The sequence below is a fragment of the Leptodactylus fuscus genome, chromosome 3, assembly GCF_031893055.1.
Source record: "Leptodactylus fuscus isolate aLepFus1 chromosome 3, aLepFus1.hap2, whole genome shotgun sequence".
Classification (NCBI taxonomy): Eukaryota; Metazoa; Chordata; class Amphibia; order Anura; family Leptodactylidae; genus Leptodactylus; species Leptodactylus fuscus.
Window position 1 is genome coordinate 131061233 of NC_134267.1, and position 26940 is coordinate 131088172.

At 39.9% G+C, this 26940-nt stretch overlaps 1 protein-coding gene across 2 annotated transcripts in view; it reads right to left on the minus strand.

Moving 5' to 3' along the window:
• Nucleotides 1–26940, minus strand: part of COL19A1 (collagen type XIX alpha 1 chain) — a 661532-nt gene that overhangs the window by 28211 nt on the left and 606381 nt on the right. For both annotated transcript variants that reach the window (XM_075268349.1, XM_075268350.1), the window contains exons 49-50: nt 18942–19112; nt 7121–7187 (exon numbers count right to left, since the gene is read on the minus strand). In XM_075268349.1, coding sequence (XP_075124450.1) covers nt 7121–7187; nt 18942–19112 — 238 coding nt within the window. The remainder of the gene's footprint in view (nt 1–7120; nt 7188–18941; nt 19113–26940) is intronic.

Genomic DNA, 26940 nt, shown 5'->3' on the forward strand with positions numbered 1-26940 from the left:
TAAATCAAGATGTTTTGAATATTTTATTTCCATGTATTTAAAATTTGCATATCATTAACATCTTTATCGATTCAGCGATTTCCATAATTCCAAGACTCTTCCTTCTTGGTGTTGCAATTTCAATGTTGAAGAGCGTATATCTGATCTGTCTATATATACCCTTGCGGCAAATGTAACTGCACTATTTCATTGGCTTTTCTTGTGAGTTACTTGTTTCTTGTACTTATTATGTTGCATCAAGTTATCAGATTCACGTTAAACTTTGTTATGTTTGCAGAGAGTCTCAATGAAAGTTACTTGGTAGGCGCTACTCCCATACTACCAAAGAGAACACTTCAAATATCCCTTTCATATGACAAGAATGACATTACATCGCTGTCAATTTTAAATTTAGCTTTTTGGCTGACTACAGTAAGGTATGAGAGCAATTGATTTCTGTTAATTTACTCAAAACTGGTTTTGAGCAACATTCATTAAATCAATGCCTGAAGCAGTAATTACCTACTATTAAAATGCTTTTAGAGATAACTGTTTAGCACTTGGCTCTGCATTATTGAGTTATTTCTTTAATGTGCTATCAGAGTTGTCAATTAGTTGTACTAAGCTATGGGTTTCACGGACTACACAAATGAGCTGCAATTGGAGGCTTTTAAAACCTCTTTGTAGCCCAACACTTTGACCACACACAGTAATTGATTGTACGACTACAACATCTCGCACAAAAGACAAATTATTTCCACTTCATTTTTATTCAAATATGGAATATAAAATCCTGCAGGGCAACTTGAATGGATGTTTTGAGCAGCAACAACCCAGTTTTGATATTAAATGATTATCTGCACAATGATGCAAGAAATTGTATTTAGCTAAAGATGTGCTTTTAACTTTTAAAAATAGGTTATAATGCGCATCAGCCAATAATTTCCAAGGTTACTTAATTAAATGTAAAGCAAAATGAGCTGGCTTTTAATGTAGTCCTTTTTAATGTTAGATGGCATAAACTGTCCTTTTATCATCACAGATATCAATGATATGAGTGAGATTACAAAACTAGTTATGCTTCACTGCATGCATAAATTTAGTCTGTAAGCCAACAGTGAAGGTTTTCAATTCCAGGGTTCCTGTCTGATTGGAAAGTGGTGCACTTATCTCTGTGTGTCACTGACCACTCACAGGAATGAGTTTACAATATAACCTAAAGAAAGATTTAGCATGTTTATAGACTGTAGAACTGCGCTCCAGCAATGCCTCTATCTTTTTCTGCTGATGCCTCTCTGCTGTGTCATCAGCCGGCAGAGCCGACTGCACATCTCAGTTCGGCCTCTTTCCTGTGGCCGAACAGACGCTCGTGTAAGAGGCCACAGGAAAATGGCCGAACGGGCATGAGCAGTTGGCTCTGTTACGTACTAAACGTGCTTGTTCCGATGAAAAAGATTACGCTATACAATCAAAGCACACATTAAACAGACTAAGTAAAAGAGGTTATCCTTCTTGGATGCTCAGGAGAGCAGAGAATATTGCAAATAACAGGGATCGCAAAATTCTCTTAGGTAACAAGGACCTGCCAAAATCAGCAAAAAAAGAATCTCCCTTATTTTTTTCAACCCCTTATTTACCCCAATACAATCAAATTGTTCAAATCATAAAAAGGAACCTGCCCATACTAGAAACTGATCCCATAGCTAACAATCTAATAAGAACTGGCATCAATTTTGTTCCACGCAAAGGCAAATCTCTTAGCGACATTTTATCTCCGAGCCTATTTATTACAAAAGCTGACACAGAATCTACGTGGCTCAAACAAACAGGTTGTTACAAATGTGGACATAGCAGATGCGCTGTGTGCAAGTTTTGTAGCAAAACAACAAATTTCGGCACATCGAAAGAAATTTTTTTATTCAAAATCAAAATTTTTTTCAACTGCAACAGTGCATATGTAGGCCATAGAGATGAGCGAGTAGTACTTGATCGAGTAGGTATTCGATCGAATACTACGGTATTCGAAATACTCGTACTCGATTGAGTACCACTCGCTATTCTAATGTAAAAGTTCGATGCAGAACCAGCATTAATTGGCTGAATGCTATACAGTCGGGCAATCAATGCTGGTTCTTCTCCTACCGTTAGAAGTCTTCTCTGTGCAGCTTCCCTGCGGCGTCTTCTGGATCTGAATTCACTCTGCCAGGCACCGGGCCTGGGCAGAGCTGACTGTGCATGTCCGCTTGTAGTGCGGGCATGCGCAGTCGGCTCTGCCCAGGCCCGATGCCTGGCAGAGTGTATTCAGAGCCGGAAGATGCCGTGGGGACGCTGCAAGGAGAAGACTTCTCGGAGGATCCAGCCCGACCCTCACTCGTGGACTTGGTAAGTATAATTTGATCGAATGTTGCCTACCCCTGAAACGAGCATTTTTCCCCCATAGACTATAATAGGGTTCGATATTCGATTCGAGTAGTCAAATATTGAGGGGCTATTCGAAACGAATATCAAACCTCGGACATTTTACTGTTCGCTCATCTCTAGTAGTTTATGTCATTGAATGTACAAAGCGCAACCTACTTTATGTAGGTTGCACAATAAGACAGGTTAAAATTCGAATCTCTGAACATTTAGCTGATTCCAATAAGACACAGTTGGATAGTATGTCAAATGTTTCAAGACATTTTTTTGAACAACATAAAGGCGACACATCATCATTTACATTCTAAGTAATTGATCACATACTACACTTAGTACGAAGCGGTGACTGAAGAGGCTTACTCTTAAAACGAGAAGCTTTTTGGATATGGAAGCTGGACACTAGAACACCTAATGGCTTGAATATAAAACAAGATCTTGCCATCATCCATTAAAAATCCTTTTACTCAGTAACTTTATTGTTGTTTTATGAAATGTATTACAATTATCATACCTGTCTGGTTTTCCCCGTCTGTATGGAATCACATGACTATTCATGTGAGCACACACATGTGACTGAGTCCGGCCAGAACTACATTCTTCAGGTTTGGACATAGATCATCGTCTAACAAGAATGTGAAATAGGGGGATATTCCTAGATATTGGGTAAGTCAGATAAACTTTAATATAGTAAGATTGGATAATTTTTTGCAATGTAAAGGAGAGGGGAAGGGAAGGAAAAAAAGAAAGAGAAGAAGAGGGAGGGAGGAGGAAAGGAAAAGGAAAAGAAAAAGAGGGAATTTTTTTTTTTCTCTGCCACCTGGAATTTTTATCATGCGATCATCTTGTAGGTCATATCTTTGGTCTATGTGCGGTTTTGTCCTTTGCCTTTGTTTCTTATATCTTATAATCTTGTATTTCTGTTGCTTATAGTGTTGTGAAACTACCTTGTAAATGTTATATCAGATTGTAGTTGTTTGTAACTTGCACTATATAGGATCAGAGGTGACTAAAGTATATACCAAACCAAATTGTGTCCCTCCCAAAAAAAAATAAATTAAAATTTAACTTTTATTGATACATTAAAATTGTCCTAAAATTCAGTGTTATTCCCTATAAAAGAGAGCACCAATCCAGACAGAAACTCCACAATAGTGCTATCTGGTAAAGTACCCCAGTTGTAGTTTTCAGTACTAAACCATAAAGGGCACTATGGGGTTAATCCTGCTGTTGAAAATAGCTAGCAGCTCTTAAACACCTTTTGACAGCAGGACATCTAGTCCCTGGGAAATTGCCTCCAACAGTTATCCAGAGACAACTCTCCCTTTCAGTTGTGACGCTGTCCCTAGGTTCACCTGACCGGTACATGGAGTCACTGCCTCGATAATCAACAGCTATTTACTCCTAGCGGTACAAGAAGTCTAGTCTCTACGCGTTTCGTTTCCTATAAAACTCATCAGGAGACTTCACGATCCCTGCCTATTAAGTTCAGGTTCAAGTACTAAGTTCTAACACCTAGATATCGGTGTGCGGTCATAACCGCAGTTTGCGGGACCCTTGTGGTGGGTGCCGCTACTTTCATAAGGTCTCAGACCGATTTTTCCTGTGGCATTTCTGCCGCAAACAAATCGCAGTATTTCCGTCCTGTGGGGCCTCAGCTTTATAGTTCATTCAGTTTAAGGTAGGTGTGTAATTATGGTAGTGGCAGCGATGGTGGTGGCGTTGGGGTGGTCTACTTACCTAAAATGCCAGTCTAGGAGAAAACATCCAGTAAAATTCTAGAATTCTTTTTCTTCCGCCAGTAGATCTTTTATTTCCTAGTCTATAGGGGCTGTACTCCATAATTTGATGAAGTTTATAAATGACTAGTCAGACTGTGCCTACAATATTGCACACAGTTTTTGAGAATACTTAAGAACAATATTGTATATACACAGTCTTTAGAGTCCTATTTCAACATCTAATCACACAAGGGTACTCCATTTTAGACACAAAAATAATAAAACCTAACTTTTATTGGCTATAGTTAAAAATCTACACCCAGTGATCATTCCAAAATAAATAAAGTGAATAAAGTGACTAAAAACAAATGACTGATACTATTTTATGGTTGGTACAATCACCATGTATTGCTAGGTGGTATCGTCCGTATCTTTCTGTGTCACTCCCTTCCAATATATTGTTTGTTAGGGGAGTTTTAATGAACGGCATAACAACAGATGGTTTCCCAGCAAAACTCTTATCTAGCAACTAAATAATGATTCTTATTGTAAATAGGCAGGTATATATGTATATACAATTGTGTATAGTGAGTAGTGGAGACTAGGGTTAGATAATAAGTCAGGTCAACCTATAGCTAATCTTATGACTCCCCCAAGTAACCACACTATGTACTCAGCTGTATAGTAATTTCTATACTCTGGTGCCCTGCCTATTACTGCAGCGATAACTTAACATGATAGTTGACTTCCTCTACGCGTTTCGCCGCTATGGCTCATCAGGAGGATGATTATTGCTAGAGAAACGATGTAATAATCATCCTCCTGATGAGCCATAGCGGCGAAACGCGTAGAGGAAGTCAACTATCATGTTAAGTTATCGCTGCAGTAATAGGCAGGGCACCAGAGTATAGAAATTACTATACAGCTGAGTACATAGTGTGGTTATTTGGGGGAGTCATAAGATTAGCTATAGGTTGACCTGACTTATTATCTAACCCTAGTCTCCACTACTCACTATACACAATTGTATATACATATATACCTGCCTATTTACAATAAGAATCATTATTTAGTTGCTAGATAAGAGTTTTGCTGGGAAACCATCTGTTGTTATGCCGTTCATTAAAACTCCCCTAACAAACAATATATTGGAAGGGAGTGACACAGAAAGATACGGACGATACCACCTAGCAATACATGGTGATTGTACCAACCATAAAATAGTATCAGTCATTTGTTTTTAGTCACTTTATTCACTTTATTTATTTTGGAATGATCACTGGGTGTAGATTTTTAACTATAGCCAATAAAAGTTAGGTTTTATTATTTTTGTGTCTAAAATGGAGTACCCTTGTGTGATTAAATACTTAAGAACAAGAAAGAAATCAAGAGCTTAAACAGGTTGTCCCAAGGCTTTAACTTAAATGGATATTACCACAAACATAACCATATTTAGATTTTTATACAAATAAAAATCAAACTTTTTTGCAAATATAAATAATTGAAAAATTTGCAGACATTTAAAAATTTTCTCTTCTTATCTTAGTTGCGACAGGCTTTTGTCTTAATTGGATGCCAATGGAGACGACTATGAATGCAAGAGCTTTCAATGGTCTGGCTTGTGCCAGAAACCCAGCAACGATTGTCCTTATTGTGCATAGGATTATCAGGCAAGGGAACTACATGTATGAAAAGATAATCCTGTCACAATAAGGAAATCATGGATGGATTTCAGTGTAGAAAAAGTTTCTGTATTCATGGTCGTATCGATTGGCAACCGATCAAGACAACAGACCACTAACATGGTTGGAGAGAGTCTATAAAACTCTGCAAACATTGCTGTGTAAAATACACCATATAACTTTTTTCTTTCTTCTTTTTTTTTTTTTTTTTTATTCCTCTTCATTTTCCACTGCGGTCTAGCTGCAATGGGATGTTCATCAGCATTTCATCTCGGCATCCCGCTCTTGATTAGGTCTGCATTAATGGGCCTAATCAGGAGGGAGTCTCGAGTCTCAGACTCCGGAGAATCCATGGCAAGATCAAGCAAGACGCTTCTTTTTTCCGAATCCTGTTGCGATCTCTGCCTCCCATTGAAAACGTTGAGAGGCGGATTCCGGTCAAAATCCACACCAAACTCCATAGCAAATTCCTCTGTCTGGACACAGCCTAACTATGGACAACCCAAGGAAATTGGAATAACTTGAAGAACTAACTATATAATACACTGGATTATTTGGAAAGTTATATTCAGCAACAGGACAGGATTTGTTATAAGTAGCAGGTTCCATGAAATTTTACATCAAAATATATTATTTTTGTTTTAAATACATCTATAGGTAAATCTATGTTAATTGTAAATGCATTGAAGTATCACGGTGCATGAGTCATGTATCCACAAAGACGTACAGTAAATGATAACTTCAATCCTTTTCATCTGTAACTATATATTGCCAGATTGTATTAGAGTTAAGGCTTCCGACATGTTGAAGATGTGCGGACCACTAATGACCCACAGTTTTTACACATATTTTCACCGCTGTGAAAGTCATGTATAAAATAAAATTATATGCTATCATTGAAGCCAATATAGTAGATTCCTCAAGCATAAAAGGCGCGACAATGACTTTGGAATTCCTAAAATGAATATTTAATTAAGTTAATGTAGAAATAATTTTCATTGAAATCCATGCATAAAGTATATAGGAAGGATGGATTAAATGAACATCATAGAAGGCACAGAACATAGAAGCTTCTACTCTGCCTATGTATGGCATTAAATAGCTTCTTAGTAATTCAAAGGATAAGAAAATACAGCCTTATTTTATGTAACAATTGATAAAACCTCTCTGAGAATAAAACTAACACAGTATGGTATATAATAACTCAGGACCGGTGTGACAAATCGCCCAGCTAATGGCAGAATACAGGAACTGCATGAATAAAGGATGTAATGATAGGTAACTCAGAACAGATATTCATTGCTTACATGTGCTCTTTCTTACCTTCAAATATTCGTAAAACTTCTTGTCTAATATATTTTTTCATTTCTTCAAATGAAATATTCTCTGTCTGTGGAGAAAGTTATTGTGGTTATTTGCATAACTGAAACAAAAGAACAGCATAAAATACAATATATCTTTGTATCTAAGATGGCATGTTATCTTTAAAAGATACCACTATATCAAGCCTAGATCTAGATTGCTATTTGTTTTTTCATGGTACTTTTTTAATAGAATATTCTACTTCAATGAATGTACTAGGCTCTGTTTAAGTGGTGTGTTGTGCTCCATTGTCAAAGAACACTAGCACAGAGGCATAGGTGTAGGCAGTGCAGAGGTAGCAGGAGCCCAAAGGACTCTCTACAGCAAAAGAAGACAATATCATAGATAGGCCATGGTAAGTGGGAGCCTCGTATTGCATTGGGGCCCAGAAGCTTCACTTTACACCTCTGCGCTACACTGTAGGAGCGGTCAGAAAATTCCTTCTAAACGTTTGACTCTTCTAGATTATACTAGACAATTGTGGTAGGATTGGCTGGGCATTTTATGTATAAAGTCCATTAAATTTAAGTATCCTGAGTATCCCTTGTTGGCAGATATTGCCAGAACGAAGGATTAGCTATGAAAAATTTCAACATGTCTTATCCTTTGTTCTAAAAGAGAACACGCTGTCATCAGACTTGTCTTGCAGCTCGCTTCCTTTTGCCATGAGCGGGACCTCTATTGTGAGGGGGCGGATTCTGATGTGGATTCAGCGGCAAAATCTGCCCCCTCTTGCCCCGTGTGAATGAGCCCTAAGTGTATATTTAGATGGTACAACATGAAATTTGACTTCTCCCAACTTGGGATTTAAAGCTATCCTAACATTTTGAAAACTAGGAAGTTATGAAAAGGAAGTCAGTGGCAGAGAGGTTCTCACAAACCATTACACCTTGGCCATAGTACTGTGGGATAGGACAAGGGCTACAGACTAAAGCAAACATCCTGCCATTACTGTCCATGTACAGTATGGTGACCTTGCTACTTGTGCATTCTAACTTGTCTTATGGCTGTTTTACTTACTGATTATTTTACTTCTCAGCATCTTAGCTGAATTAAGCAGCTTCTTAAGCTGTCTGTGTTTCTTTCTTTTATTCTGTCCTATTACCCACTGTCCCTGCTGTTGGTTTATGACATATGAACCTGTTATCACTGACTTAGATTCCTGATGATTTGCATCTGACCTTTGCCTTTAACCCCTTGTCTTCTACCTTTATTACATTATCTATTTAAGTTTGCAGATTCCAGACTATTCAAAGCTCAAGCCTGTATACTGTAGTGTACATTTAACCCCTTTCTATGCAGCCGTTTTATACCTCATCTTCATAAAGTTCTAACTTTGTTATTTTTCTATTCACAGAGACTTATGACAGCTTATTTTTGCAGAACAAATTGTACTTCAATTTGGCACCATTTAATATTCTGTAAAGTGTGCTGACAACCTGAAAACTCAAAATGGGGTGGAAATGGAAAAAAACAGCTTTGTTACATTACAAATTACATGCTATATTTATTCTGTGTCAGTATGATGACAGAGATAACAAATGTATTTAGCTCTTGTTATGTTTAAAAAATATATAAGACAAAAAAAAATGGTATCTTCTGGCACCATATTCTGATATCTAAAACTATAACTCTGTTACATTTGAAAAGTTGTATCAGTGCGGCCGCCATGCTCGGTCATGCTACATGTTTGTTATTTTACCTGTTTATTCCAATTGCTGTTGTATGCAAGACAGTTTATCAATAACATTGACCCCCTAATGATTCAGTCACTGAGGAAAAGTGTAGGGGTCTTTATTACAGTAGTTTTAGCTATATGATTTGCAACTTGTCTTTGGAGTGGTTGATCCAGCCTTGTGGGGTGATCCCTGTTTGTGTGGCGTTAGGCCAGTAGCTTCAGGGTAGGGCCGGGTGTGTGCTCCCGCATGTTGTTTCAAGGCTTTGGACATGGTTCATTGTATTTCACTCCATTAGCTTTTGAGGCATGGATGTTGGATACTAGGGAAGTTGAAGATATTAGTGCTATAGGAACAACTTACATTTAGTAGACCTCAAATACCCCCCCCCCCAATATATAAGCATCCATCAGACTATACATCCATGAATGTGGCTAGAGCTGCCTCAACAGATTACACTTTTTTTTTTTTCTTCCTATCAGTATGTCTTTGTAGGATATTGTCACTCCTTAGAGAGAGACCACCATATCGGTGTGGAGACTTGTTAAGCCTTTAGCACTCCACTTTGCAAGGAACTATGGGAAGAATATGCAAATCTGCCTTCCATGATGTAATTAGGAAGACAGTTGCTGCCTCCGTGTTACAAACCAATAGAGGGCGCTCACTGGAATGTGCAAGCCTGTCTTAAGACAGGATTCCAGTGAAATAACCCAATAATGGCTGCTCCCTTTAGCCTCATGCCCGACCTTCCAAGAGGCCTTTGTTTAGCAACTCTCCAGCAACGGCCTCTTCTTCCTCTGGAACGCCCTCAATGTGACATGTTCATCGGATGGCTTCTTCTGGCTTTAAATGGGATGAATGTGCAGTCGGCTCTACCATGTCTGCGGCCATTTTCTTGTGGCCGCTTACACAGAATGCTCGTATAAGCAGCCGCAGGCATGCACAGTCGACTCTGCCATCGGGCGGAGCTGACTGCGTTTGCATCCCATTTAAAGCCAGAAGAAGCCATCTGAAGAACATGTCATGGAGAGGGCGTTCCAGAGGAAGAAGAGGCCGGAGAGTTGGAGAGTTTATTCCGCAGCACTGGGGACGCCCCCAGTGCTGTTTGAGCGCTGGGGACTGTCCCCAGTGCTGTGAGAAAACTCATTTGCATACTGATGAAAACCAGGATATCTACGGAACGGCGGTGCAGAGAAGACATCTAAAGGTAGGAGAAGGACATCCTTTCTTAAAGGGGTATTCCCACGTCGCATACTCACCAGTCTTCACTGCTGTAAAGTCTTCTTTCTTCCTGGTTTCTTGCATCATTTGGTGGGCAGGGTTTCACATGCAACCTGCCATTTAGCTCCGCCTGTGATGTCATCAAAGGTCCTCCAACAACACTATATGCACAATATTGGACTATGAAGTACAGGCAGGAGCAACTCCATCCTGTGTTACATACAGAGACTGCCTGTCTCTGCCATAATGAACACAATTGAATTAGCTAGCATGATAACTGGGAGAACAGAAGACGAGTTCAGAAATGAAAACAGCTCCTCTCCCCTATCTGATATTGGAAGCTAGGTCACGTGGTGTAGACAAAGGAATAGCTAGATACACAGGCTGGCTCCCGTGCACTTAGCCCCTCCTCCCTCCCCCCTGAGAGCAGGCAGATACATCACTTGACTTTTGAGCAGATAAGTCAGGGGTGGGTCAACAATGAATTGAATAAAGTAAGATAGTGGACAAACAAAGCAGTTTTGCTGAAGCAGTGTATTTAGGAAAATGATTTTAATGATTGAATCCCTTTAAGTGCGTTGACACTATTTTTATACTGTATAAGCATTGAATTAAAAGTAAAGTTTTATCATGTGTAATTTCTAGGCCAAGCCTTTCTGTGATTAGGGTATTTGTTTTACTATTAAAAACCTCTGAATAGTGAACAATATGTTTAACCTATGCCAGAGGACCAGGACCATCCACAAAAAAGTTAGAAAAAACAAGCTGGAATAACAGCTGGACTCTATTGTATTCAAATAACTCTACAAAGCAACAAGTACATTATGGTATTCTGTTTGAAGCATTGGTGAGTTTTCAGATTTAGCCACAAGGGAATGTACACTTGTCATCTTAATGATATATGATGCTATTCTGCAGTATATTTTCAGGGAACATGATCAATGGTTACAGGGTCCTCATGATATTTTTTACATTTATTTTATATAGCTTGTGGCCTGTTATAAAGTTGCATGAGATACGTTTGAATGGGATGAGGCAAATCTCTAATTTTGTTTCATTGATTTTTAGTAAGAAATTAATCCACATACATTGGTCTCTTTTTTTCTGCAGTTATAAAAACATCAATGCACAGAACATAATACGTTCAGTATGTACAATGTTTAATGCAATTCAATCCTCCTCCTAAACTAATATATATTATATCAATTCCAGACTAGGGTTGAGCAATCGGGATCGTAAATGTTCGAATTCCGATCGGCGATCGAGTAAATTTCACGATCGCGATCGGAATTCTGATCCCGTTCTTTTCCAGTGGGATCGAGGTTGGAGGTTATTTCCCACAATGCTTGGCTAATGGCCAATCATTGTGGAAAAGCTATAGTATCAGATGAGTGAGTACTATTTGAAACTACCGTTTCGAATAGCACGCACCCATAGGAATGAATGGAAGCGGCGGGCACGCAGCCCATTCATTCCTATGAATTTACCGCAGCCTTCCACTCTTCTGCCTCGTCCCTGTTTTACCGTATACTCAGCTCTGCTACATCTGAGATGTAGCAGGACCGAGTATACGGCACAGCAGGGAGGAATTGAGTATACGGTAAAACAGGGACGAAGCAGAAGAGTGGCAGGCTGCGGTGAATCACTCTGTGCTGTGCTGCTGTGAGGATGACGAGGCACTCGCCATATAATAAGCCATGGCTGAAGTCCGCAAGTAGATAGATAATACTGTACATTGACTTGTCTATCTACTCTTCTGCTTCATCCCTGCTTTACCGTATACTCAGCTCTGCTGCAAATAAAGGAACCAACAATTGTAAATGTATTTAATAAAACGTTTTAGTTGACATAGATATCCTTGATATGATAATACCGCTTTAAGGAATCATTCCTACATATCTTCTCAGCTGTTTACGGTCCACTTGCCTTATAATATAACTAAGCAATTAAATTATATAATTTGCAGGTGACCTAAATTATAATAGCTAGATAACTTGGCAGGTATGTTAGATATATCTGTAACACTTAGCTTGAGGCAATGTGTTTTGTGACATGTAGAAATGTGTTGCAAACATCAACACATTCTTTGCAAAATATGAAAAAACTCAATACATTGAAATAAAAGCAGATTTTAAGCTATAGTATGATGGATTCATCACATCACAAACACAGAAGGAGACTGATTAAATTTGCTGACCTATGAGGGGGGCTATTATGAGGGAAAATAGTGCTGCATGGTGTACTATTGTCATAAATCAAATATAGAAAAATCTGCAATGAAAGCCTCCAACTCATATGATAACACAGTCTTATGTTAGATTCACACTAGGTTTCCGTTTGTCATGAAAACTTGTGGACCCCATACACTATAACAGGGTCAGCTGGGTCTCTGCCTGGTTTCCAACAATTTTATATTTAAATCGATAGAGGGAAAAGTCCTGCTTGTCTATTTTAAAAAGAATGGGGGACAGAGTCCCCAAACACTGGTGTGAACCAATCGTTAGGGTTTAGAGCACATTCTAGTATTGTGATGCAGTTTTTGAAGCAAAATATAAGTGTAAATATTGCAAATGCTGTATGGATAACATGATTTACTATGATATTGGAATGCCTAGTTACCACTACAGATAAGCAACTTTTTTAAAAATTTGTTTTGTTTTGAATGTAAACCATAAAAACCACCAGGTAACAAAATTTTTTAACAAAAGTGACAAAATCTTTATTAAAAAAGACAATACAACATATAACAAAAAACAAAAATACAAAGGAGGGGGAACTGAAATACCCAATAAATAGGAGTGAAGATAGGGACTACGGTAAGTATGCACAATACAAGACAAATATAAAAAGCATCATGATAGGCCAAAGGTAGTAGATGTATATAAATATAAGCAGCAGATATATCACAACCGCAGCACAGAAAGGGCAGAATATAATGCTAGAATTGCAACAGCCACATACCACAGTTGCTAGCCACCTGCCAATGTAAAAAGCCTAGAGGCCCATAAGAGATGAAAAAGTGAAAAATAAAGGTGATAGCATACAGACCGTATAGGCCCTAAGGCCAGATATCCCACTCCACTTCCACACCCGACGCGCGTTTCGCCCGTTAGGGCTTTGTCAAGGGATATTGCACTAGGGCATCATGGGGGTATATATAGTGCTCTACAATACACAGCTGTGTAAAATAATATATAATTACAATAATATGGCCCATACATACGGAGGCAAACCTTGTTCAAGGAGAATACTGCAGGAAATGGCCGCATTGATGGTCAGTGCGCATGCGCGAATAAAGAATCTGAGCCACTAGAGGAAAAACTACATTTGTGGACCAAGGTAAAATGGCCGCTAGATTCGCGCATGCGCAAAAACTAAATAAATGTGCGCGATCAAATGATCAATGCGCATGTGCGAAGAAGAGGATGCGAGTCACGGAGCAAAACCATATACAAAGGTCTGAGTGGCAGCTCAGCTCGCGCACGCGTGAAACCCCGACCAATGTACATGATGTTAAAAGATCTTAAACAGGGGTATGTAGATAAGTGGCCAATCTAGTATATATGAAGACCAAGAACCGAATCCATATGCGCCAAAGGAATAACTTATGAATAAAAAAACTGGACGAATAAATATATATGGCAAGTGAACAAAAGTAATATACACTTATATTGTATAAGCAAGTGACATGATTTGAACCATATAGTGTACTCATATAAAATATGATATATAGGATGTCCAACAAACAAAGGACATTGATTGAAAAAGCACAATATGCAATAAAAAAAAAAAATAATAATAATAATAAAAAAAAAATAGTGATGTGTGAAAGTGCGCAGTGCGAGTGAAAGTGAAAAAATAGTGAGGTGAGCACACAAAATATGTATAAAACCATATAATATTTAATCCATAAATATAAAATAAAATAAATAGTAAAAATTCCTCCGCGAACAAGAAGCATATGTTGTTGCAGACGTAATGGACCAAATAAGGGAGCATAAATCTGAAAAAAATGAAAAACTTTTTCATTTTTTTCAGATTTATGCTCCCTTATTTGGTCCATTACGTCTGCAACAACATATGCTTCTTGTTCGCGGAGGAATTTTTACTATTTATTTTATTTTATATTTATGGATTAAATATTATATGGTTTTATACATATTTTGTGTGCTCACCTCACTATTTTTTCACTTTCACTCGCACTGCGCATTTTCACCCATCACTATTTTTTTTTTTATTATTATTATTATTATTTTTTATTTTTATTGCATATTGTGCTTTTTCAATCAATGTCCTTTGTTTGTTGGACATCCTATATATCATATTTTATATGAGTACACTATATGGTTCAAATCATGTCACTTGCTTATACAATATAAGTGTATATTACTTTTGTTCACTTGCCATATATATTTATTCGTCCAGTTTTTTTATTCATATAGTTATTCCTTTGGCGCATATGGATTCGGTTCTTGGTCTTCATATATACTAGATTGGCCACTTATCTACATACCCCTGTTTAAGATCTTTTAACATCATGTACATTGGTCGGGGTTTCACGCGTGCGCGAGCTGAGCTGCCACTCAGACCTTTGTATATGGTTTTGCTCCGTGACTCGCATCCTCTTCTTCGCACATGCGCATTGATCATTTGATCGCGCACATTTATTTAGTTTTTGCGCATGCGCGAATCTAGCGGCCATTTTACCTTGGTCCACAAATGTAGTTTTTCCTCTAGTGGCTCAGATTCTTTATTCGCGCATGCGCACTGACCATCAATGCGGCCATTTCCTGCAGTATTCTCCTTGAACAAGGTTTGCCTCCGTATGTATGGGCCATATTATTGTAATTATATATTATTTTACACAGCTGTGTATTGTAGAGCACTATATATACCCCCATGATGCCCTAGTGCAATATCCCTTGACAAAGCCCTAACGGGCGAAACGCGCGTCGGGTGTGGAAGTGGAGTGGGATATCTGGCCTTAGGGCCTATACGGTCTGTATGCTATCACCTTTATTTTTCACTTTTTCATCTCTTATGGGCCTCTAGGCTTTTTACATTGGCAGGTGGCTAGCAACTGTGGTATGTGGCTGTTGCAATTCTAGCATTATATTCTGCCCTTTCTGTGCTGTGGTTGTGATATATCTGCTGCCTATATTTATATACATCTACTACCTTTGGCCTATCATGATGCTTTTTATATTTGTCTTGTATTGTGCATACTTACCGTAGTCCCTATCTTCACTCCTATTTATTGGGTATTTCAGTTCCCCCTCCTTTGTATTTTTGTTTTTTGTTATATGTTGTATTGTCTTTTTTAATAAAGATTTTGTCACTTTTGTTAAAAAATTTTGTTACCTGGTGGTTTTTATGGTTTTCTGTTGAATCACACCAGAGGTTATACCCCTATGTGGTATATTTTTGTATATTTTTTGTTTTGAATGTGACCAATTCTGTGCCAAAATTTTTTATGGTCTGAATAAATCTCTTCCAAATTAAGAGTATCAGGATATCTTTAAGGACCCTATTGCTGCCCTAGCGCATAAAATTTTAATTTATTGCATGTAGCTTGCAGTCTTCACATACTTTCAACCCAAATGCAGGGACTCTTTCAAAAGAAGTGTCTGTACTGTGGCACATAGATCCCTAAGATATGTCGAAATTATGGGGCATCTGAAGGTTATTGTGGTATATTTCTGCTCATGCACCAAAAATTTGGCTACTATGTTTTTTTGGGGGTGAACTGTTAAAAATATGGCAACCGTCTACTTAACTAGTAAATAGGTAGCCCCCATTTACATCTTGGTCAGCCCAGAGGTAATGAAGAGTAATGCCCAAACCATTCAGAGTGCAGGGACACTTTCACATGCCCCTGAGTAACTTCTACTAATAGGTACTCCTTCTTAGCTGAAGGAGTCCTTACTCTGGCACATGAAACTCCTGAAATTCACCAAAATAGCTCTTCTCAGGGGCTACATGTCCTAAACAGTAGAAGCAGTACTAGAAAAGAATACCGTCATTGTCTGACAGGTAGTGTCCGCGGCTAGTGTCCGTTCAAAATCTTGCACGGACATTAGGAGCGGACACTAACTGTGTCCATGACATTCTGCATTCATTTAAATGGAGACCGGGTGCGTTCTTTTGCACTCTGTGCCTGTCCTTACTTGTCCGTTCCTAAAGATGTCTGACTTTTCAAGCGCACAGCAAAACCCGACATGTAGGTTTTTTCGGTCCGCTTGAAAAGTCGGACATCTTTAGGAATGGACACTTAAGGACAGGCACGGAGTGCAAAAGAGCGCACCCGATCGCCATTTAAATGAATGAAAAATGTCACGGACACAGCTAGTGTCCGCTCCTAATGTCCGTGCAAGATTTTGAACGGACACTAGCAGCGGACACTAGCTGTCAGACAATGACGGTAGTGTGAATGCCCCCTAAGTGTAATAATGTTTTGTTTATTTATATTTATTAATGTGTCTTTTGTGCAAGGTTTCTAGGATCATTTTAGACTGCAGAGGATTTGATGGACTACATCATTTACAAGCTTTTTTTTTCTAATTTTAAGGAAATGATCAAGAGGGCATGTGTGGCAGTTATATTTAAATAAAATTGTTTATGTAATACGTTTTTTCACGTTATCTCTACTGCCAGTCTAACAGAATCCATTATTAAAGTGTGTGCTTAGTGTTAACAAATCAAAAGGGTAAAAAATATGCAAATCTATTCTCCAGGATGGAATTAGGAGAACAGAGTGCACTCTGTACACCACCCTATAGAGGGCAGCATCCTTAACATCATGAACGACTCAGTTATAAGTCTTTTAATCATAATGTGGATTTAATTGCCAAATCAGTATTTCTGTCCCAAAATAAAATAAATTTTTTACCCAGAATCCCTAGCGGAGCAGGAATGACTTGTAAGTCTCCGTACTGCCTATGTAGGCAAACACTCTCCCTGATGTGTACGAGTGTCCCCGACCCAAATCAAAAGGCTAATACTAACCCGCCGCTATTACCGTGGTGCCTCTGGAGGTACCAGCAAGAGCCAAGTATACAACCATTTGAAATGATGATTGGTACAGGGGCAGACATGGAGCATGGTCATGAAAAAAGGAGGTGATTGTTTTTAAATAAATAATTTTTAAAATGGATGACATCACCCCTTTTTTAAAAATGAAGGGGTTCCTGCATCTGGCAATCTGAATATGAGTTATTCTCATACATTGCATGATATAGAGGTAAATGGCAGCCAGTTATTTACTAAATAGTCAACTGGTATTTTTCATGATTCACCAGAAGCAAATCATGAAAAATTCAGGTAGAATCTGGTTCAGTCTGAATCCATTCACTCATCTTTAGATCAGATCTCATATTGTCAATCGAATATGCACTTATTCTAAAGTTTTAAGCATATTGATAAGAGTATTTTCTTGTCAGTGTATTAATAATAAATTCTCTATATACAGTATGAAAATGCAAGCCTAGAGAAACATTCAATAGATTTCTACAGGTTCTCTATTACTGATCCTCGTAACACAAATGTATAAAAGAGCTGTGTACATCAACCCTTGCCTGTGTGAGTAACAGATATGTTACATTATAATAATGTATGTTTATTGTTATATGGTACAATTAATTCCATGGTCCTGACCATTTTTGAAGGGGTGATGACCAGATGACTGGATGACCAACATGACACAAGAGGAAATAGCACTGTGCCCAATTGTTTATAATCTATGTGTGAAAATAGGTGGACACAAGAGGTAAGGTATGGTTCACACTATCATTGGTGTCTGCTCAGAAGGTGTTCATTAAAAAAAAAAAAAAAAAAAAACAGACACCTATCATATTGAACATAAACAGACAGTAACTGATGACTATCAGTTATTGTCCATTATATGTCAGTTGCCCTTAGACCTCAATGTTAAAACAAACAAACAAACAAAAAAAAAACGGATACTTACTGTCCATTTTTTCAAACAGACAGAAAAATCTTGCATTTAGGATTTTTTTGTCTGCTTGAAAACACGGACATGGTTGTAAACGGACATTAAAGGATACAAACGGACACAAGATAAATACCCATTGAAATGAATGGAAATTGCAAACGGACCAGCTATTGTCCTTTGCTAAAATCTTGGAGGGACAATAGCCACGGACACCAACTGTAGTGTGAACTACAGTTACTTATATGGTGGCATAGCGGCAGTAACGTTAATGTGTGTTATACTCTGTTCTAAATACGTGAGTATTCAGGTTGCTTTTAAAGTCTGTAACTGTGGGGAACAGCCTTATGAATCATGATAGTGGGTTCCAGAGGGGGTGCACATAAGTCTTGGAGGGGGTTGTGTGAAGATCAATATAGATACGAGCAAAGGAGGAATTGCTGTGAGGTTCAGAGATTACACGTAGGGCGGTAGTGGGAGATGAGGGCAGAGATGTATGAAGGGGAAAGGTTATAGATGACTTCGTATATCATAAATATTATGAATTGAATTTTTTGGGGCAATCAGTAACTAGTGAGGGGATTGACAGAGGGGAGAGGACGAGCAGTAATGAGGGGAGAACTGGAATACTGAGGCAACAAAGTTAAAGATGGATTGGAGAGGAGTAAGATAGTTAGCTGAGAGACCATAGAGAAGGATGATAATATATAGCCTTCTATAACTTGAAGTTTAATAATTTTATTATTCTTTATGTGCTATTCAGTTATTATTATTACATCAATATGTAATTTTGTGAACGAAAAGCATTTTTTTCTAATGTTAGTTCATACATAGAAATGTATATTTCTGTACAATCCAATATCATCTTGAGTGACTGTTGTGTACAAAAGTAAACATTAGATTTTATTATTCATTTCTATAATAATTTTTGACTAACCAATATTCCTGGTGGTCCAGGTGGTCCAGGTTGTCCATCTTTGCCTGGTTGACCAGGGTAACCTCTGTCTCCAGGTACTCCATGTGGTCCAGCAGGCCCCATATCTCCTTTTTCTCCTGATGGACCTGTTTTCCCTCTGGGACCTTGATCTCCAGGTATACCTGGATCTCCCTTCAAATATATAGTATTTAAATAGCATATATTAGAAAACATGACAATGTTACTGTATAACAAAAAGTATAGAGAAAACAAACAAGTTATTGACCTGCAAAATAAATGATATTAATACTTTGGGCTGTATCGCCCTTATTCAGAAAGCCATCAAACAGTTTTTTTTCTTATTTCTGTTTAATCTCATTACACACAGGGGAAACAATGGATGTGACAGTCAGCAATTGTTGATGAATAAATGGATGTGACCACATTGGGTTCTAAGGGAAAGTCCATTTCCATTCATGGATTACATGGAACAACAAATGGTTGGCAGTTCTTGTCATTAGTTGTATCTTGGTCATTAGCTGTGTACTGAACTGTCACCCATTGTTTAAGAAACACAGTGAGGTGTGACCAGTTACTTGTGAACATGGCCTTATAGGTATTAAAAGAAAGCACTGGTTCTATAAAAGGTATCGTTACAAGGACAGTAGAGGAAAATGACCTAAACCATCTTTTCTCCATCATTTTAATGGTTGCTATAAATGATTAATCACTTTGCAAGTATCTCATCGTAATTCAATATTACCCTCAAACTACACAATAGAAACATGTATGTCTAATAAATAGAGCAGTGTAGAATCCACCGCTTAATGCTGCAATCCTCAAAATGCTATTTATCTTGTGACAGAATCTGAACTACAGAATCATCTTGAGCACGGCTTTTCTATAATTAGCTATGGGAGCAACTTTCCAAGATATTTACAGGACCAGTGTTATTGCTGGCAGGTCTTACTGGGTTTTCAAAGACGACATCTGCAATCGGCTAATAGGTTGGTTCAACAGCATTCCCTTATGATACGGCAGCATCTTTATGTACCAATAGGATATATATTATTGGGTAAATAGTTGTAGATTCATTTGTAAATTACAACTAGAAATTCTAAAAGCAAATTTTGCATGCATTATTTTATTTACTAGTAAAAACATATTTAGTTTTTCATCAGCCCATAAAATAACAGAATTTTGGATTACAATGGAAAGGTAGAATTCCCAGGGCTTCATGTCCATCTTCAGTATGAGAAAAGCAAGTTAAACCAAGAAAACACAGAAAAATATAAAAGTGGAAACGTAATTTGGTCTCTTAAACTCTAAAGTTCTTGGCACGTCAGAATTCACTGGAGTATATACAGTAACTACAGGACCATGGTAACTAGAACTTCTTTATTTTCAGATCATATACTGTAATTATAGCTATAGTGACTTCTAATAGCACCACGATCAGGACTGAAAAATAAAAATAACACTAAACCTTGAGAAATAAAAACAATTGCAAACAGACCCATATGGTTTATCAGTCAGCAAGATTTTTAGTATGTTCCTGAAGTACACATTCTTGAAACTAAGTTAATTTCTTCTGATCTTTCCTTCTGATCCTTTTTTGCTGGCAGAGGATGGGACTCATTGTCTCCTATAGCAGACACGTAAAGATCCTTCTGCAGTCTGTTTTATACCCAGACACAAGATTGTATTATGGAGATGTTTAATCTGCTGGGCACATACAGAATTCTTTATATATTTTCAGTGGCCAAAATAGATGAGAATACATATATTTTCTTTTAGTTTTTATGTATTTTCTATATATTGTATAGTGTTCCTTTAACTGCAGTAAATAGGTACGTCTAGTATATTCATTAGTATTGAATCATTTTAAAAGCAATTGCTTTTTTTGCCAAATACAATTAGTTATGTTGATCTGTATTTAATGAATTTTTGATCTCATACAAAATATTAAAATATTACTGGGCAATATTTCAGACGCTGGCAAAAAATGTTACCATCTTCTCTGATATCCCTTAGAGCATTTGCAACTATTGGCAGAAGCTGCTCAGCACTGACCTCCTAATCTGCCCACCCACTGTATACACTGTGCACATCACACTGTCCTCTCATTACTCATGAAGAAACCTAGGTGTCCTGAAACCCTAGGATCTACTTGCACAGTGGAATCTGCTTTGTATTGCTTTCAATGCGGGCAGAGATTGAAGCATGAAGCTGAAGAAATAAGTACCCTGATCAATATTGCTACATAGTCCGTAGGGTGAGATACCCCGCTGTTAGTTCTCTTTTATCTGAGCCTAATTGGCAGGGAAAGGCTGCAGCAGAAAACTGAAGCAATGCAGAGCTTTGTCTTTCCAGAGCAGAAAGTAAGGGCTCATTCACACGGGGCAAGAGGGGGCGGATTTTGGCACTGAATCCATGTGATAATCCGCCCCCTCACAATAGAGGTCTATGTAGACCACTAGCTAACTTTTTTCCATGAGCGGCATGTTGCCTTTCTTCAGGCGGATTCTGCGGCTGATTTAGCCCTGGCGTCCGCCTCACAGCAGCACCCACGTACTAGGCACATTCATTTGGGCCTACTCCGGAGCAGGAAGCCATGACTTTCGGAAGCCATGTCAGTTGTGGCAGGCGGATTTTGGCTTGGCCCTATTCTGCCGCGGCTTCCCACGTCAGAATCAGGACCAAAATACCCGTGTGAACGGGGCCTTAGAGGACTGGACAATAAAGGGGACTCTGAGTCAGAGGTCCACTTCAAATTCCTCTTCATTGTCAGATCACTGAACGGGCCCTTACACTTAGAATCTTTCCACTGAGAGTTGGGGCACTGTGGGGAGCATATTATACTGTGTGGGCTGCTGAAGAGTATATAGAGTATATTATAATGTGTGGGGACACTGTGTTAAATTATACTGTGCGGGGACACTGTGGAGCATTATTCTGTGATGGGGTGTGAGCTCCGAAGAGCATTTTATACTGTGTGGAGCCACTGGGGAGCATTATACAGGGGTGCACTGGAAGAGGCTGTTATACTGGGGGGCTGCTGGGGAGAACATTATACTGTGTGGAGCCACTGGGGAACAATATACAGGACCACTGAAGGAGGCTGTTATATTGGGGGGGGGGCTGCTGGGGACTATATTATACTCTGTGGGCACACTGTGGAGCATTATACTGGGAGGAAAGTAATCAGTGTTATTTAGCCCATAAGGGAAATAAACACATGGAAATACACTTGGCTGTGAAGACTAAGGGGGCGTTCACACTACCGTCTGTGTCCGACAGGTAGTGTCCGCTCCTAGTGTCCGTTCAAAATCTGGCACGGACGTTAAGATCGGACACTAGCTGTGTCCATGACACCTGTCATTTATTTAAATGGCGATTGGGTGTGTTCTTTTGCACTCCGTGCCCTTCCTACACTGTCCGCATGTAAAGATGTCCGACTTTTCAAGCGGACAGAAAAATGCGACATGTAGGGTTTTTCTGTCTGCTTGAAAAGTCGGACATCTTTACATGCGGACAGTGAAGGAAGGGTACGGAGTGCAAAAGAACGCACCTGATCCCCATTTAAATAAATGACAAGTGTCACGGACACAGCTAGTGTCCGCTCCTAATGTCTGTGCCAGATTTTGAACGGACACTAGCAGTGGACACTACCTGTCGGACACAGACGGTAGTGTGAACGTCCCCTAATAGAAACTTTGTAGACTCAATGGGCATAACTATTATACCATAACTATTCTATGTATCTAAACAACACTGTTTAGTTTAAAGGGGTCTAGAGATGAGTGAACAGTGTTCTATCGAACACATGTTCGATCGGATATCAGGGTGTTCGCCATGTTCGAATCGAATCGAACACCGCGTGGTAAAGTGCGCCAAAATTCGATTCCCCTCCCACCTTCCCTGGCGCCTTTTTTGCACCAATAACAGCGCAGGGGAGGTGGGACAGGAACTACGACACCGGGGGCATTGAAAAAAATTGGAAAAAGTCATTGGCTGACGAAATCAGGTGACCTCCATTTTAGACGAATAGTGGATTTCAAATCCGGGTCATATGAGAATGTGAACTTTGTGACTATGAGACAGGGATAGCTGTACAGGCAGGGATAGCTAGGGATAACCTTTATTTAGGGGGGAATGTTATTAAAAATAACTTTTTGGGGCTCTATCGGGTGTGTAATTGTGATTTTTGTGAGATAAACTTTTTCCCATAGGGATGCATTGGCCAGCGCTGATTGGCCGAATTCTGTACTCTGGCCAATCAGTGCTGGCCAATGCATTCTATTAGCTTGATGAAGCAGAGTGTGCACAAGGGTTCAAGCGCACCCTCGGCTCTGATGTAGCAGAGCCGAGGCTGCACAAGGGTTCAAGCGCACCCTCGGCTCTGCTACATCAGAGCCGAGGGTGCGCTTGAACCCTTGTGCACACTCTGCTTCATCAAGCTAATAGAATGCATTGGCCAGCGCTGATTGCCCAATGCATTCTATTAGCCCGATGAAGTAGAGCTGAATGTGTGTGCTAAGCACACACATTCAGCACTGCTTCATCACGCCAATACAATGCATTAGCCAGTGCTGATTGGCCAGAGTACGGAATTCGGCCAATCAGCGCTGGCTCTGCTGGAGGAGGCGGAGTCTAAGGTCGGACCTGAATGGAGACTGGTGTGGAGCGATCTTAGACTCCGCCTCCTCCAGCAGAGCCAGCGCTGATTGGCCGAATTCCGTACTCTGGCCAATCAGCACTGGCTAATGCATTGTATTGGCGTGATGAAGCAGTGCTGAATGTGTGTGCTTAGCACACACATTCAGCTCTACTTCATCGGGCTAATAGAATGCATTGGCCAATCAGCGCTGGCCAATGCATTCTATTAGCGTGAACTGAGTTTGCACAGGGGTTCTAGTGCACCCTCGGCTCTGCTACATCAGATTGCTACATCTGATGTAGCAGTGCCGAGTGTGCATCAGATGTGTAGTTGAGCAAAACTGACTCAGCACTGCTAAGTCTCTGCATTCGCATAGGAATGCATTGGCCAGCCTTCGGCCAATCAGCGCTGGCTCTGCCGGAGGAGGCGGAGTCTAAGGTCGGACCTGAATGGAGACTGGTGTGGAGCGATCTTAGACTCCGCCTCCTCCAGCAGAGCCAGTGCTGATTGGTCGAGTTCCGTACTCTGGCCAATCAGCACTGGCCAATGCATTTCTATGGGGAAAAGTTAGCTTGCGAAAATCGCAAACTGACAGGGATTTCCATTAAATAAAGTGACTTTTATGCCCCCAGACATGCTTCCCCTGCTGTCCCAGTGTCATTCCAGGGTGTTGGTATCATTTCCTGGGGTGTCATAGTGGACTTGGTGACCCTCCAGACACGAATTTGGGTTTCCCCCTTAACGAGTTTATGTTCCCCATAGACTATAATGGGGTTCGAAACCCATTCGAACACACGAACAGTGAGCGGCTGTTCGAATCGAATTTCGAACCTCGAACATTTTAGTGTTCGCTCATCTCTAAAGGGGTCCTATCATTAGAATCCCTTTTTTTCTAACTAATACATAGGAATAGCCTTAAGAAAGGCTATTCTTCTCCTACTTTTAGATGTCTTCTCTGCGTCGCCGTTCAGTAGAAATTCCGTTTTACGTCTTTATGCAAATGAGTTCTCTCACAGAACTGGGGACAGGCCCCAGCACTCAAACAGCACTGGAGGCATCCCCATTGCTGCCAGAGAACTCTCAAGTGCCACCTCCATCTTCTTCAGGAACGGCCTCTACGCGTCGTCTTCCGGCCTGGCTTTCAATCTGTGCGCAGCCATTTTTTTGTGGCCGCTTATGCTAGCTCTTGTAGTAAGCAGCAACAAAAAAATGGCCGCGCACAGGTGCATTCGGCTCTGCCTGAGGCCCGCTGGCAGAGCCGATTGTGCGTGCGTAGAAGATTGAAAGCCAGGCCGGAAGATGACACGAAGAGGCCAGTTCATGAAGAAGATGGAGGCGGCACTGGAGAGTTCTCTTGCAGTATTGGGGATGCCCCCAGTTCTGTTTAAGCGCTGAGGACCGCCCCAGTGCTGCGAGAGAACTCATTTGCATAAAGACGGAAAACAGAATATCTACCGAACGGCGGCACGGAGAAGACATCTAAAGGTAGGAGAAGAATAGCCTTTCTTAAGGCAATTCCTACGTGTTAGAAAAAAAGGATTCTAATGATAGGATCCCTTTAAAAGCTTTTCCTTTATATGCATTTAGATATAATACATTGCGTAAAAATTGAGAACAATTGCAATTTCAACCATTTAAACTCAAAGTTAACTTAGAGGAGACTAGAAATGTGTTTAAGAAATCTGGATTTTTACAATTACTAAAGCAGCTTTGGTAAATCTCATTTGACTGGAGCTGAGGCTGATATTTCTATAAACCCTTCAAGAATATTGTACACTCTGGAATGCAGATATAACCCCAGAGAGAAGCAGACACGCCTATCTAATACTATAATTAATTTTACAGCTTCAGCAGAGATACTCCTGAATATATAATATTTTACATTAAGAGTAGCAAAATAATGTAGATTAAGACAATTAGTTTGTGCGCAGAATCAAACATTGGAGGATCTAAATGATGGCTCTAAGGATGTGTACGAAAATAGAGCCAAAATCAGGTTTGTGATATCTACCATGTATATGTGCTATACGAGCTTCTTATGTTTTACTGACTGATAATTCCTTTTCTTAAAATGTTTAGTTTACCACAGCATCCATATGCTTTATTCCACTGTAGCACACAGAAAATTTTTACTTCAGAGACTTTTTCCAAATGCTTAAAATTCAATGGCTTCTATACCACACATCAGATATAGCATAATGCTGTGTAAAATAGCACATAGGAGCTGATTGAATTTAATATGCACAATACCCAAACATCACAGAGGCAAATGGTAACTTTTACATTACTCTGTAATTGAGCAATAAGTATCTGTTTGCTGTGACTAGAAAGTAAGAGTTGGAAATTGTTGCCTGCAACAAAGAATTGTAAAATTAGCTTAATATTTACAGTAATAACTAGAGATGAGCGAACAGTCAAATATTTGATATTCGATATTCGTTTCGAATAGCCCCTCAATATTCGACTATTTGAATGAATATCGAACCCCACTATAGTCTATGGGGAAAAATGCTCGTTTCAGGGGATCCAAGTCTTCGACTCAGGAGAGTCACCAAGTCCACTATGACACCCCAGGATATGAAGCCCACACCATGGAATGCAACTGGGACAGCAGGGGAAGCATGTCTGGGTGCATCTAACAAGCCCAAGTCACTGTATTATGTCGGGATCCCTGTCAGCATGCGATATGCGCGAGCTGACTTTTTCCCATAGGAATGCATTGACCAGCGTTGATTGGCCGAATGTCATACAGAGTACAGCATTCGGCCAATCAACACTGGTTCTGCTGGAGGTTCGTCTGTGAGGAGGCGGAGTCTAATATCGGACCAGAATGGAGACTGCTGTGGACCGATCTTAGACTCCGCCTCCTCCGGCAGAACCAGTTTTGATTGGCCAAATGCTGTACTCTGTATGGCATTCGGCCAATCAACGCTGGTCAATGCATTACTATGCCGAGATGTAGCAGAGCTGGCCGTGTGCTCAGCTCGCCTACACCAAAGATGCAGCCGAGCTGAGCGCATGGACGGCACTACTAAACCGGAGATGAAGCAGAGCTGGCCGTGCGCTCAGCTCGACTACCCCGGAGATGTAGCCGAGTTGAGCGCACAGCCAGCACTACTACACCACAGATGAAGCAGAGCTGGCCGTGCGCTAAGCTCGACTACACTGTAGATGCAGCCGAGCTGAGCATACGGCCAGCACTGCTACACCGGAGATGAAGCAGAGTTGGCTGTGCACTCAGCTTGGCTACACCGGAGATAGAGTTCAGCGCATGGCCAGCTCTGCTACACCAGAGATGAAGCAGAGCTGGTTGTGCACTGAGCTCTGCTACACCAGAGATGTAGTAGAGCTGAGTGTGCG